We start from the raw sequence: 15,629 nt of genomic DNA, 5'->3' as shown, positions 1-15,629 counted from the left end.
AAAATATACAAGTAGATTTACCAAATATACACGGGCAATAGCCCAAAAGTTAAATAAAGGTTAAATACAAAAATGTTAAAATAAAAATAGCCTCATTAACCTGTCCTATCTGAAGGACACAGGTAGAGGGCAAGACTGTACAGCCTCCCCTTGAGAAACCAAATCGAATCTATCTAACAGGAGTTCAAATAGGTAGGCCTACATAATACAAGCACTCGGTCCCCAGGACCATTCAATTACACAATTGGCAATTACAACCAATAAACTGGTTCTATAATGTAAAAGGCAATTTCCACATCCATTGGTACATTCGTCTTAGTCGGACTTAATTATTATTAATGATATTTCAACACCATACATAGATGGAACAATCATTTTCTCTTATTCAACGTTCTGACGCCAAAGCGCGGAGCGCAGGCCACGTAGCCTATTTCTATGCGCACTGAGGTACGCGCGCTCCTATTACTCACAACAAAAATGACAGACATAGGACACAGACACACAGAACTCCGACATAACCCGGAAAATATGAACAAAGGAAACCACACATTGAATTAAATAAACAGAACTTCTACCTCATGAGTCTTGCGAACGTCCATGTGCATTATAAACATGAGTCTTGCGAACGTCCATGTGCACTATAAACATCGCGCCCACCCAGAGCACTGCAACAAATGGTTTGCTAAATGGAAATGTATCGTAGGCCTATCAAACATGAAACAGAAATGTCTACGTAGGCCTATCAATCATGGAACAGAAATGTATATATGTGTTGCAATAAACGGTACGGGGGTGGAATGATGAAACGCTAGAAATTATTGTAATATCAGATGGAATATAGATTTACCACATACGGCCTATGCATTTAACAGCAAACATTTCAACAAGATAAAAAGCACTCCCCCTCCACCGGCGGGAGTTTGGAGAGTGCAAGTGAAGAGCCGTGCCTATGGTGTGTCTTCGCCACAGTAATAATTCATTTTACAACAAATTCAAAATGCATGCTTCATAAGTAAATTATCAATTTCAAGCAATTGCTACCTACCAAAAGACCAGTAGGCCTATGCTAATAATTGTTGCCCCATTGCTGGTGAGTTTGCGAAGTAAACAATTAATATTCTTGATCACCAAACAATTTTTGGAGCTGCATATTTATTTATTAATGCTAATCCTGTCTTCCTACAATTTGACGTTTGCGCTGCACCCAACCCTATAGCTGTACAGCAAATCAGTAATCTGTTCGCTAGCTCGCCTGACCTGTGTTGTTTGACAGTTTACTGGTCTAATCAGAGTGCGGAGTGTGCGTATCACTAGCCAAGCTGTTGCAGTTTTTTTTTTCAAGGGCAATGCTGCAGCTACTGTCTCTGGCTGCATCCAGTAATCCACGTAGACTGTGCCACCAAATAAGTGACAAAACATTACCAAACCTGGCCAGATCATTTCAAGTAATCAGTCTAAAATCAAGTCCCGAGACTTGAGGCTCCAAGTCCAAGTCAAGTCTCAAATTATTTTATTGTCCAGTCTCAAATCATCAAATTTGTGACTTGAGTCAGGCTCAAATAGAAGTCATGTGACTCGAGTCCACAATTTTGCTGTATACTGTTTCCATTTAATGCTATTTGTGCCCTGTTACTGCTAACACTATTGTAGCTTTGTAGCCTATCACTGTATAGCCATTATCATATACCCTATATTGCTATTAATGCTCTATATTTTACATCATTGCCATTCCCTTTGTATAGCCTTACATTGCTATTACTCTGATGTAATATATATTCCTTGTTTCTTCTGTTCTACAGAAACCACAACAACACTATCACTATCACTTCTGCTAGTTTCCTCCTCTTCTCGTTTGCTGTGTGTGTGTGTGCCTGTCTGTTTTAATAAAGTGTGAGTTATATCCTTGTCTCTTGCTGGTCTTTATCAGTCCTCTTACCAGGACTTTGGGACAGTTGCCCCTATACTCGAAACTGACACCTCTATCGCAGTCTACCATCAGTTGGTTGCGCTTTTTTTCAATGGTCCTTTGAACCGGATCCAGTCACTGCTACAGCCCAAGGATGCCAGTCACCAGAGAAGATCCTCCACAAGTTGTAGTCCGTCCCCGCCATCAAACTCGCCCCCCACATCATCTAATTGACTATGAGGTAAGCTTCGAGTCAAGTCACACACAACACACAAAAACACACCACTCCAATGAGGGAGAGCAAGCAAAGGCCGCTGTGGGAGGAATTATTTCCTCTCACAGCCAGACAAGCACGAGATGCACGAGATAAACAAAGCACCCGCTCTTCTTCCAGAACACTCTGGAAGTGTTGGAAGAGGCTTTGCTAATTTCAGACTCCTACAGCAACAGCAGGTACCCATACAACAACATCATGGAGTCCCTCACAGAACTGTATGGCCAGCTCCACCAGCTTGCCCTACAACGTATCGCAGGGTTATTGGACGGCCCCAACATCAACTTGGTTGACCTGCTGGATAAGTTATATAAGCTAGGGAGCAATGCACAGACGGAACTGAGGTGTGGCTCACACTCTTAGCTAAGTTGCCACACGACTTAAGAGCCAGCTTCAAGAGACATGTGGACCCCATTAAGACACCCATTTTAACCCTCCTTTACCTGACAGAGTGGCTTGAGTACGAACTGAGAGTGCACGAAGATGGCACGCAGTTCATCACACGCCGAGATCAGCGTAAAGACAAGTCTTTCCCCAAGACCACCACCATCCTCCATGGAGGTGAGCAGAGAAAAGACAAAGCCAAAGCCAAAGCCTCTTTACAGAACCAGTCATCAGAGGAATGGTCACGGTAGAAGCCAAAGAAGTACTGCCCGTTCTGCAACACCATATACAACACTACATGAATCAGTACACCAAGTTCCAGCTCCTTTCCAAAGAACAGAAAGAATCCTGAATCAAGACAAATCAGAGATGTTGGAAGTGTGGACACGAACACCAAGCAGCACAGTGTACTCTCAAAGCTAAGTGCAAGAAGTGCAATAAGAAGCATCTTGAGATTCTCCACGAGGTCAACACTAGCACAACCGCTATCAAGAATGCTACAAAGACCACGAGCACAAAGTTGCTCCCCTCCTCAAGAAACCAACACTAGACTCATCTGACATCAAAAACTATAGACCTGGGAACTTCCGGTGGCCTTTTGGCAGAGATGCACGTGTAGTTCTGAGTACCAAATACAAAGTCTGAAATCCGTCATAAATTCCTGACAACTGGCCTCTGAACCTTCAAAATGCTTAATAACATGGACCTACGCAACTGACGACACTCAACTAAGGCACAGGGAAGCCTAAAAGCGTCCCAAACAAAGAGAGACAACGACCCAAAAGATTTTCTTCAGGAGAATCTACCAAAATGAATACCATTGCTACAAGGGAGGAATGTTGAAATTCAACGGGCACACCGGATCTACAGTGGCAATAATAACCATGGCCGTCCCCGCACCCTCATATTCTGCCTGTTAAGATATGAGGACCGAGTAGATATTCTGCGGGGAACCAGACCCCTCGAGAACCCACCGAGACACAGGAGATCCAATCTGGCATTCTATCAAGACTACAGCAACGAATCCACACTGAAGAGGAAATCCTTCGACCACGTCAAACGACAGATGACAGCAAGAGGACTGCGCCCGTTCCTGATATACCCAGCCATCCTGAAGATCAGGAAAAATTTAACACTCCAAGAATTCCATACTGTGGAGGAAGCAGAGGCATGCCTTGCAGCTGAGGACAACTACAAGAGAAGGAGCCCAGTCATCGCCCCCCATTCCTCCAGATTCTCTCCACTGCAGACGGAAGAAACAGACAACTACGGCCCACCTCCTTCCTTGAATACCCCATCGCATGAAGGCCCATCTAACTAGTAAGATGGACACAACTAACTAACATCACCCATGTTTATTTGTTATTCAGCGACATAATGTAGTTCATTTGATATGGTGGATTTGTTAACTTGGCGGTTAGCATTCTGGTTAAATGACTAATAGGCAGCTGGCTGGCACGTGGCTAGCTAGTTGAGTTGGCTGGCTGGTTAGGTTAGCTGGCTGGCTGGATAAGTATTTGGGTCAGGCTGAAAACGTTAGCTGGCTAAAATATTTAGCCGTCAGTAAAGCAGTCCTGGCATAGGGTAAACATTATGGTGATTAACATACAGAGTGCTCAGCTTGGTATGTACGTGTTTTGTGAAAAGTAACGTTGCCACCTATTCATGTTATGTTGGATAAAAACAAGAGGCTGACATAATGGGACTGTACTTGGGACGTGCGTCGCTGTTTGGGAGCCTCCTGATGTTATCGAATTTGAGTTCCTACCAGCCAAAGAGAGCGGTTGAAGCTATAGACTTCCTCTTTTGCGGGTGTTTTTTATTTAATTTGTGGTGTATTTTGTCATACACTTATCCATACATTCTATATGACAAAGGTTTTAAATGAAACGTGAGCTCATCGTAATGTTGTTAAATTCCCATGGTTTGAATTTCGCTATCAAGCATATCAAATGATTAGAATATATAAGATGCAAAAAGGTTGATATCGCCCTAATACAAGAAACCCACCTAAAACACAAGATGTCTATAGATTCCAAAACAGATACTATAAATGTGTTGTTCACTCCTCAGCCACTAACAAAAGAAAGGTGTTAATACTATTTGATAGAAAACTGCGTGTTCAGGTTGATGGTTCTGATAATGATGATGCAGGACGTTTTGGATTTGTAACTACGGTTATAAATCACACTAAGATGTGTTTCGCCTCAATCTACTGTCCAAACATAACTGATTCTAATTTCCTTAGTTCTATCTCGAAAATACTATTAGATCTTTCAGAATACCAACTTGTTGTGGGAGGAGATTTTAATCAAGTATGTAATTCTCAGTTAGATAGGTCTCATGATTCATTGCACTCTCAAATTGATCATTTCTGACCACGGAGCTGTCCTGTATAGTATCTCACTTGATAGCTCCAAACAGAAAGGTGCCAGAAGATCGCGCTTTACCACAACATTGCTGCAGAATAAAGCTTTTTTGACACAACTTTCAGCAAAGTTTAAAGAATTGTTATTGTTTAATACAGATACAGCCACATCCCCCTCAGTCACTTTGGGAGGTGACAAAATGTTTTATGAGGGGAAACTGTACCCTGTTTGCCTCACATCTTAATTCAACTCACAGAAAAAAAGTAGTAGACCTGGAAAAACAGATCGCTATTGTTGAAAATGAGCAGAAACAAAACTTTACAGAGCAAAAGGGGAAGATTTTAACAGCATTAAAACACGAGTATAACACTTTACTACAATCTAAAGCAGAATTTATAATGCATCGCACAAGAGTAACACTATTCTGAAGGAGAGAAAGCTAGTAGACTTTTGGCGGCAAGGCTTAAGCTAAATGAGGCCTTTTCTTGTATCGATACAATTCAAACACCATCTGGTAAGATATCACATGACCCGGGAGAAATGAATGATACGTTCAGGCAGTTTTATTCTCAATTATATACGACAGAGGTGGACCCTGATCATAGTAAGATGACACACTTCTTATCATCATTGGGCCTTCCCAAACTCGACAGAGCGCAATCTGGATTCCTTGACTCCCCACTTACTCTTGAAGAACTCAGAAGTGCATTAACATCTATGGTTTCCCTCCTGAGTTGTTTCTTGAAATATGGGATATTGTTGGGCCCTAATTCTTGGTTCTATCAATCATGCATTAAAACACAGAGAATTCCATAGACCAAAACACCTCACTGATTATAGTTTTGTTAAAAAATGGAAAATCTCCCCTGGACTGTAATAGTTATAGGCCCTTAAGCCTTATTACAACAGAGCTCAAGCTGTTTGCAAAGGTACTTGCCATCAGATTGGAACTGCTTGTAGGAAATCTAATCAGCGATGATCAAACTGGGTTTATAAAGGGTTGTTTTGCCTCAGACAATATTAGACATCTATTCCATATCATAAATGAGTCCGAAAACGACCCAGTCCCTGCTGCACTTTTTAGTCTGGATGCAGAAAAAGCCTTTGATAGGCAAGAATGGAACTATTTATGGTGTGTTTTGGAGGCCTTTGGTTTTGGTAAAGGATTTATCTCCATGGTAAAAACGTTGTATTCTGTATCCCAAGCAGTTGTGCAGACGGGAAATATTCTATCCAAGACTTTCTGTTCACAACGTTCCACAAAACAAGGATGTCCATTATCACCAATGCTCTTTGCACTGTCTTTGGATCCCCTTACTCAAGCAATTAGATTGGACCCACTTATTTCACTCATCAATATTAAAGGTACTCAGCATAAAGTGTCACTCGATGCCGATGACACCTTATTGTATTTCTCAGGCATTTCAATTTCCCTTCCACAGATTCTGAAATTCTTTACTATTTTCAGTTCATTCTCTGGATATAAAATAAACTGGGAAAAATCTATACTGGTGCCCCTTAATAGCCCTGCGAAATTGCTTACTTTGCCTGCTGCATCTCCAGTGCAGTGGCATGAGGCAGACTTTATTTATTTGGGCATATGCATACCCACCAAATTTTCCCAAGTTTGCAGGAGGAACTATGTCATACTAAAAGAGGAGATCACTTCTGATTTGCAGAGATGGTCCTCTCTTAAAATGTCATTACAAGGACGGATTGCTTTAGTAAAAATGCATGTACTCGGTTGAGTGAATCCTATTTTCTCTGTGCTGCCTATACCTCCTCCGCCAAAATACTTTGAGGAATTAAAGTCAATGACCTCAAAGTATATTTGGAATGATAAAAAGCCACGCATCCGATATGATACTCTTACACGTTTAAAGGGAACAGGAGGTCTGTCTCTTCCAGATTACAAATTATGTTACTGGTCTTTCCAAATGAAATCCTTGAGAGTATGGTCCGATAGTTATATTGCAGCTTCTTGGAGAGGCATAGAGGAAGCACTTGTTGCACCACATAGACTTAGAGATCAATTTTTTCCGATATCAAGATAACAACAGCATTCAAAAAATCTCCAACTCACTACAAGTATGGTACTATGCTGATAGGCAACACTAAGAAGTTCTGTGAATCTTCTCCTATATGGCATAACCATAACTTGCTGACAAACAATAAGCCTTTTGTGTACCCATTGTGGGCAGATAAGGGTGTACCTTACGAGACATGTATAATGATAAGGGGCTAATACCTTTCCAGGACCTCAAACAAATGTATTCAATTCCAGGCTTTTCATGGTTCCTTTACCTACAGTTAAGATCTTTGTTAAAAGCTTATGGTGTACCATGGGATGCCCCGTTAACATCCCACATAATGCTTACATGGATAGACCCTTCATTAACATCTAAAATAGTCTCTGCCACTTATGATTGCCTGCTGTCTGTTAAATGCACTACATTGGGTGTCACTCTAGTATGGAAGCGCGAAATGCAGGGACTTGGGGCACAACCTGAACTGGGATACCTTTTTGTGAAAATGTATTTGTTACCTCTAAAAACCCAGCACACCAGCTTATACATCATAAGCTTATACATAGAAGATATGCAGCCCCATTTAGACTTTTTGAGATGAAGCTGATTCCTACTCCAATATGTGATAGATGCCGTATGAATGCTGTTGGAACACTAATGCACATGTTTTGGGAATGTCCTGTGGTGTCCCAGTTCTAGTCACATGTTTCAGATTTCGTTACAAAAATTATGGGTTTCCCTGTGAACAAAGATTCACCTTTATTTTTGTTGAATGATGACTCCATTTGTATTGCAACTGGTTCAGAAAATAATAATTTATGCAGGGTTAACAGCAGCAAAAAAGGTTATCCTTAGTGCTTGGATTACCCCTACAACCCTCTCACCTCAAACATGGTTATCATATTTTAGTATTGAGCAATCAGTGGCAGTGATAAACAAAGCTGGGGCAAATGCATGGGATGCATAACTCTATCAGAAATCAACAACTCTTGAGCAAGCAAAATAACTACATGTTAAGGGAATGGGGGGGATTTTATTTTCTGAGAATAATATAGAATATTTTGTATTGTAAACTCTACTAGCTTTCTGTAAATGTCATTGTGCACTCAAATAATTGACTCCTGAAAGTATGTAGATAGTTATATTGTATGTTAGTGTCGTCAGGTCGGCTAGTATTTTGTAACGTGATCCTGCCTTGTGCGTTGTATATTGTGAAATAATAAAAAATGTTGATCACAAAAAAAATCTAAAATAACTATAGACTTGTATCCCTTCTTTCTTTCCAAAACACATGCTGTCTCTGATCAACTTTCTCATTACCTCTCTCAGAACGATCTTCTTGACCCTAACCAGTCAGGCTTCAAGATGGGTTACTCAACAGAGACTGCTCTTCTCTGTATCACGGAGGCTCTCCGCACTGCCAAAGCTGACTCTCTCTCCTCTGTTCTCATCCTCCTAGATCTATCCGCTGCCTTTGACACAGTGAACTATCAGATCCTCCTCTCCACCCTCTCAGGGCAAGGCGTCTCAGGCTATGCACACTCTTAGATTGCATCCTACCTGGCAGGCCGCTCCTACCAGGTGACGTAGAGAGGATCTTTGTCTGCTCCACGTACTCTCACAACTGGTGTCCCCCAAGGCTCGGTTCTAGGCCCTCTCCTCTTATCTCTATACACCAAGTCACTCGGCTCCATCGTATCCTCCCTCACATGGTCTCTCCTATCATTGCTTGCGGATAACACTTAACTACTTTTCTCCTTCCCCCCTTCTGACACCCAGGTGGAGACACTCATCTCTGCGTGCCTGGCTGATATCTCAACTTGGATGTTGGCCCACCACCTCAAGCTCAACCTCGACAAGACAAAACTGCTCTTCCTCCCGGGGAAGGCCTGCCCACTGAAAAACCTCTCCATCACGGTTGACAACTCCACAGTGTCACCCTCCCAGACTACAAAGAACCTTGGACAACACCCTGTTGTTCTCTGCAAACATCAAAGGAGTGACCCGCTCCTGCAGGTTCATTCTCTACAACATCTGTAGAGTACGACCCTACCTCACACAGGAAGCGGCTCAGGTAGGATCCTGCCCAGTCAGGTAGGATCCTGCCCAGTCTGAGAGCTCTCCCTACTAGAGGCAGGTAGCCAGTCCCTCCAGCAACCGTCTGGTGACACTGGCCACTGAGTATGACAACGACACTGGACTGATCAGTGTTGGAGGTCGCCTTCGGATGCCTGATCAGCTGGTTCCTGACATCCTTCACCCAGTGGTCCTGGATCCAGCTCATCCAGTCACGTTGCTATCAAGAAATATGATGAGCAGCTGCGGCACCCGGGCCTAGAGAGGGTGTTTGGCGAGTTCTGGATTCTGTTGGGGAGGACAGCTATCCGCCGCTTCCTGCTTGATTGCACCGAATGCAGGAAGTGGCGACTCCAGCCAGATGTGCCTAAGATGGCTGACTTACCTCCAGCCCAACTGTGGTTCCATCAGCCCTCATTCTATTTTACAGGTGTGGACCTTTTAGGGCCGTATCTTATCAAGATTGGCCAAATAAACGAAAAGAGATGGGGAATCACCTTTTAGTGCATGACCACCCGGGCTGTACACATGTATCTGCTGACAAACATGGATATAATTTGTTCCTGATGAGGTTGAGATGCTTCATCGCTCACAGGCGAAAGTCCTTTCTGATCTTGTCTGACTGAGGAACGAATTTCAAGGTATGAGAGTGAGAGCTACAGGAGGCCTTCACGGCTCTCCACCCACAGCTCCAGGAAGAGTTGGCCAGTCAAAAGATTTTCTTTGCTTTCAACCCGCCTAGTGCAACGCACTTTGGAGGATGCTTGGAAAGGGAGATCAGATCCATCAAGACTGTTCTGCAATCCACTCTCGGCACACAGACCGTCTCCAAAGAGGCGCTGAGGGCTATCCTAATTGATATAGAAGGGATCTTGAACTCTAAGCCCTTGGGGTATGTGTCCTCGGACATCGCAGATCTGTATCCAATCACTCCTAACTCTGTTCTCATGGTGGCGGCCAGACTCGTCACTACCACAGGTGGCCTACCTAGAGTCTGAACTGCTCAGTCGCAAAAGGCAGGGACTCAGCCAGGTTCTAGATGACCATATCTGGCATTGCTTCACAAGCACGCCAAAAGTGGCACAAGGATAAGGAGGACCTTGCAGTTGGGACCGTTGTGATGATCATGGAAGATCAGTCTCCTAGAGCACTCTAGCAAGTTGTAAATGTTAAGTCAGTTATCCTTGGAGCAGACGGGAAAGTGAGGATAGCAGAGATCCAAGTCAAGGATAGAACTTACGTCAGGCCTGTTGCTCGGCTCATCCAGCTGCCCTTCCTCAAGAAGCTACCGACCCTTAGCTGGCCTGTCAGCTGAAGCAAATCTGGGGGCGTCTGTAAAAATGGCCATCTTATCTCCTATTCAAGACCCCAACTTTCTTTTAGTTTTCTTATTGGAATAAGGTCACACCAATCATACTTATTTACTAGCCATTCAGCAGCCTTTATTCCCAGGATTTAGCGTAGGACCCCATCAGGCAGGGCAGTCAGTCAGTAGTTTTCTATCCTGACGACCAATCGTTTTTCCCTCCAGCTCATTCTATCTCCTGAGGAAAAATACGTTTTAGTTTCTGATGTTGATTGTGCGTGCAGCTAAATAACCACAATTAGTATCAGAGAGAGTGGTGTTGTATGTGTGTGTGTGGATCTTCATTATAACCATTGAACTGGAAATACGGCTTCCTCTGGAAGGACAACCTGTGGTGGTTGCCTAAAAATCCTGCACCTACATTGCATTCTTATTCTATTATTGGTCCTTCAAATTTCATAACCAAGCCATATTTTTCACCGGGGAATCTGAAGGGGAGATGAAAGTGTGTGTGGGGGTGAGGTGAGTTTGTGGGTGTGTATTGAATAGTTTGATGGCTTTGATAACACTTTGAAGATGCTGCTACTAAATGTATTTTCTTTTGTACCCCATAGTTAGATTTTTCAGGAAAAAAGTAATGCAAGGGAGACAATGGTGTGGCAATAAAGAGCGCTGAAAAGCTTCATCAGAAAGTTAACCCATGAGTAAGGGCATTACCCAAATGTAAACAACATTAAATGAGAGAGAGAAAGCCAGTGTTTGGGGTCATTGAGTGCATTCTTTAACCACCCACAGAACAGGATGTTAACCAAATACACACACAAACACACACAGACACACACACACAACAGATAGACCAAGGCAACCTCTGTTTAAAACACACAATTCAGAGACCGTGAATGTGTGCCTCCTGGCAGCCTCCTTTGCGGCACATAATTATAAGGATGCTGAAAATTGCCTCAATATGTGTTAGAATAATAACATGTGTTATTGCCATATGGGGACAGGGTTCCACAAGTAATTCATTAATCTGATGTTTATACCATATAAGGCATACAACTAAGTAGGATGATAATTTCTCAGAGTGAGCAGTAAAAAAATAAAACATGGTTTTAAATGTTATCAGGCAGGGAGACATGTACATGTGTACATCTACATGAACCCTTGACATAGGATGTCAACACAAACACCGACACACACACACACATAAATCGATCATGTTTTGACACTTGGTCTAACTCAAATAAAGTACTGTATGTTTCACAAAATAAACAATCCATCACAGACATTCTCTGCTCCAGGTATCAGAACCCAGTCTAGACTGATATAAAAGTTTGAGGCTTTGTTCCCTCAGACAAATTGAACCATCCTATCCTACCCAGCCATACTCAACAACACTAGATATTGCCAAAGTTTAACATCGCAAACATCCTTTGTGTCAGGTAGTTTCAGGGCAGTATTCCATATAGGCCTACTGTGCAAAAATGTTGCAACAAAGCATCTGATATTGCATGACCTATTACTAATATGAAAATGGCAATTTAATCCCAGCTGGACTGTCAAACTCATGTAGACAAAACCAACAGCACAGGTTACCAAGACTATCCGTTGGCCATCAGCATACCTTGGCTAATAGCATACCTTGGCTAATGTAACTAGTTTTTAGATCTAACTTTCTCATTACCTTGCCTCCACCTTCCATATTTGATCAGTGAAGTAGATCGATGGTTGAAAGCAGATCTGTCGGAACAACTCGCAGCTTCTCCTTGTAGGAGCCTATTGGACAGGACCTTGTATCTTCAGAGGCAATTAAAATCCACAGGGTTTACTACACCGTCGTAAGCCTTTTTCAATATTGATATCAAAGTAAAAAAAAAAAATATTTAAAATACACAATTCCTTAATAGAGTTTCATTATGCCGTCTTTCCTTATCTCTTGTATGTTGCGTTTGTAGACGGTTATAGGCTCTCATTGACTTGCTGCTAGTGGACATAAGCCGGTTAATATAATTCAAGCAGCTTGCATTGTGATTGGCTGTCGCCAGCTTCCAAGCGAGCGCTTCGGAACTTGAGGTTGTGGGAGAGCCTGTTTGTAACGTATGGCTCTGATTGGCTGTGGATAGCTCGGCAGATGACGTAGCCCATAACAAACTTCAGTACTACAAGAAAGTTGTATGTGATGGAGAGAGACATTTTTACACTTCAGTCCATATTTATCTCGCATGTTTTACTTTGAAAAAGTAATCAGATTATCTAAGGCAAGATAACTTGTTAATAGATTAGCATTTCAAGAAGCAATTAAAGACTGTAGCTTATCACTGAAACATTTTTTATTGTTAGGCTATTTTAAAGGTATAGCGTTCACTATTTGCAGACACGCTATAAAATGATAACAAACACAAAGACAAGATGATAAAATGTAGGCTCTCTCTGAAAGGGACAGAGTGGCATGTGCTCAGGTGGAAGTGCATAGTAGTGTTGATGTAGGAAGATGGCCAAGGTTGAGTTCCTTGTGGATTAGATTAATTAAAAGTTCAAGCACTGAGGTTATTTATAAATGAGGCCATATTGTGGGGTGAGTAATCTTCTTAGTTATCCTTCATTTTGTGATAAAAGCACCAAATTTGGTACAGATTATATCAAAACTCAAAAGATGTAGATAACGGTCCAAAGCAGGTATGGCCCTGTGGCAGACATCTTCCAAAATGGCCACTGGCACTCTTATTTGTATTAATAATATTAATTCAATACTCTACATACTCCTACAGTAATTGTTTAGGTATTTTCTAAATGTCAGATTGTTTTGATAAGATGTCACTATGGTCAGACTGGAACCCTGGAGAACCATGTTTACATGGGAAAGCAGTAGGGGTGGCACAGATTTTTGCAGCATGTGTTAGGTGAAGTGCATCTATGTTTAAACAACTATGTTTAAGCAACAGGTTCAATGTCTTGATCAAATACCATCAGAACCAGTGATGTAGCTGTAAAAAAAGGAAAAAAAAGTGGGTAAACGGTGGTCGCTTTCCTTGTGAATAAAGTAATGCTCCCTAAATTCTCAATGCATACAAAATAAAAAAAGGTGTGTAAACAGTGTTTATGTGCATTTACCCTCCCATATACCACTAGAATGGCGCTGCATTGGATAGCAGCCGTTTTACAGGCTCCAGACCAATTCTGCTATTTTGTGTTTTTCTGCACTGATCTGAATAATTTTTGTACATGATGTTTCCTCCATCATTTTCTATGACTGAAAAGAGCCTCTGGACATCAGAACAGCGATAACTAACCTCGATTTGGATGAATATTTCTACTTCAACAAGTCAGAGGCGCAGGACATACTGCTCACCCCGGACCAGGGCCTAATCCCTGAGACACTGAAAAGAAAAAGGTGGCGTAAGAGAGGCCAAGGTGCGGGCACCCTGACGAGTACATAAACCACCTCAACCCTCAAGTTCTACTGCCCGCACGTACAATCACAGGAGAACAAACTGAATGAGCTCGGTTAGAGACTATCCTATCAACGGGACTTGAAGAACTGTAATATCCTATGTTTCAGGGAGTCGAGACTGAACAAGGACATTGATAATATAAATCTAGCTGGTTTTTCTATGCATCGGCAGGACAGAATGGCAGCGTTGGGTAAGCTCAAGGGAGGAGGGGTGTGTTTTTTGTTAACAACAGCTGGTGCCCAATCTCTAATATTAAGGAACTCTCGAAGTTCTGGGTATGCGCAATGCCGTCAGGGGTACGCCAAATAAAAATGTGATTCACATTTTCTTCACATTTTCAAACAGCACATTTAGATTTTCCAACAGGGCTATACATTTGGGTGAGGTTTTTTCTCGCCTGAGTAGCCTCATTTCACTGCCAAAAATAAAATTAAACCATCTAGTGTTCAGCGAAATAACACCACAATGTCAAATACAGGTAGCCTAGTCAAATAATTAACGTTTTGGACACTACAGGGAAAATGGTTAACTTTGTTAAAGCAAGGCCCCTGAACTCTGGTGTATTTTCTGCATTATGCAATGATATGGGCAGCGATCATGTAACGCTTTTACAACATACAGAAGTGCGCTGGTTATCAAGGGGCAAAGTATTGACAAGTTTTTTTAAATTGAGACATGAGCTTAAAGTTTTCTTCACTGACCATCATTTTCACTTGTCTGACCGCTTGCATGATGACGAGTTTCTCACATGACTGGCTTATCTGGGGGATGTTTTGTCTTGCCTGAGTGATCTGAATCAAGGGTTATAGGGACTCTCCACAACTATATACAATGTGCGGGACAAAATGACAGCAATGATAAAGAATTTGGAGCTCTTTTCTGTCTGGGTTTATAAGGACAACACACAGGTTTTTCCATCATTGTATGATTTTTTGTGTGCAAATGAACTCAAGCTTACGGACAATGTAAAAATGTAATATAGCGAAGCACTTGAGTGAGCTGGGTGTGCAATAACGCAGGTACTTTCCTGAAACGGATGACACAAACAACTGGATTTGTTATCCCTTTCATGCCCTGCCTCCAGTCCACTTACCGATATCTGAACAAGAGAGCCTCATTGAAATTGCAACAAGCGGTTCTGTGAAAATTGAATTTAATCTTAGGGCTAGGCCACTTTTTTCTCCATTTCCGCCTGAATGACGTGCCCAAAGTAAACTGCCTGTTGCTCATGCCCTGAATCCAGAATATGCATGTAATTGGTACCATTGGAAATAAAACACTTTGAAATTTGTAGAAATGTTAAAATAATGTAGGAGAATATAACACAATAGATATGGTAGGAGAAAATCCAAAGAAAAACCAACCAGACATTTTTTTTGAGAGAGACCGTCCTCTTAGAAAGGCAAGTAAAAGGGGATATTGAAAATTAGCTCCCTGGATGCAATTCCTATGGCTTCCACAGGGGGTCAGCAGTCTACGTTCAAGGTTTCAGGCTTGTAACTTCAAAAACGAATAAGAAATATCCGTTTTAGTACAGGGACACAGTCTTGGAAATTCGTGTTTGCGTGCGCCATGAAGACAGTACGCACCTGCTAAAATCAGTTTCCTATTGAACATACTTCTTTCCATAAGAAATATTATAGTTTGATTACATTTTAGGGTATCTGAGGAGTAAATAGAAATATATTTTGACTTGTTGAAACAAAGTTTAGGGATAGACTTTCGGATTCCTTTCTCTCCATGTTGAACGAGTGGATTACTCAAATCGATGGCGCCAACTAAACAGACTTTTTGGGATATAAAGAAGGATTTTATCTAACAAACGACACTACATG

At 41.9% G+C, this 15,629-nt stretch overlaps 1 protein-coding gene across 2 annotated transcripts in view; it reads right to left on the bottom strand.

Moving 5' to 3' along the window:
• The window catches only part of LOC106572233 (solute carrier family 2, facilitated glucose transporter member 1), a 44,731-nt gene that overhangs the window by 19,597 nt on the left and 9,505 nt on the right, over positions 1-15,629 (bottom strand). The window contains exon 1 of one of the 2 annotated variants that reach the window (XM_014146242.2): positions 12,027-12,325. The exons of the other annotated variant lie outside the window; for it this stretch is intronic. Within the exon in view, the coding sequence (XP_014001717.1) occupies positions 12,027-12,044 (18 nt within the window). The 5' untranslated portion in view covers positions 12,045-12,325. Of the gene's footprint in view, positions 1-12,026; positions 12,326-15,629 lie in introns of those variants that run through there. 2 annotated transcript variants of the gene reach the window in all.

This window comes from Salmo salar, chromosome ssa15 (genome assembly GCF_905237065.1).
Source record: "Salmo salar chromosome ssa15, Ssal_v3.1, whole genome shotgun sequence".
Taxonomy (NCBI): domain Eukaryota; kingdom Metazoa; phylum Chordata; class Actinopteri; order Salmoniformes; family Salmonidae; genus Salmo; species Salmo salar.
This window is presented reverse-complemented; position numbering and strand designations above follow the sequence as displayed.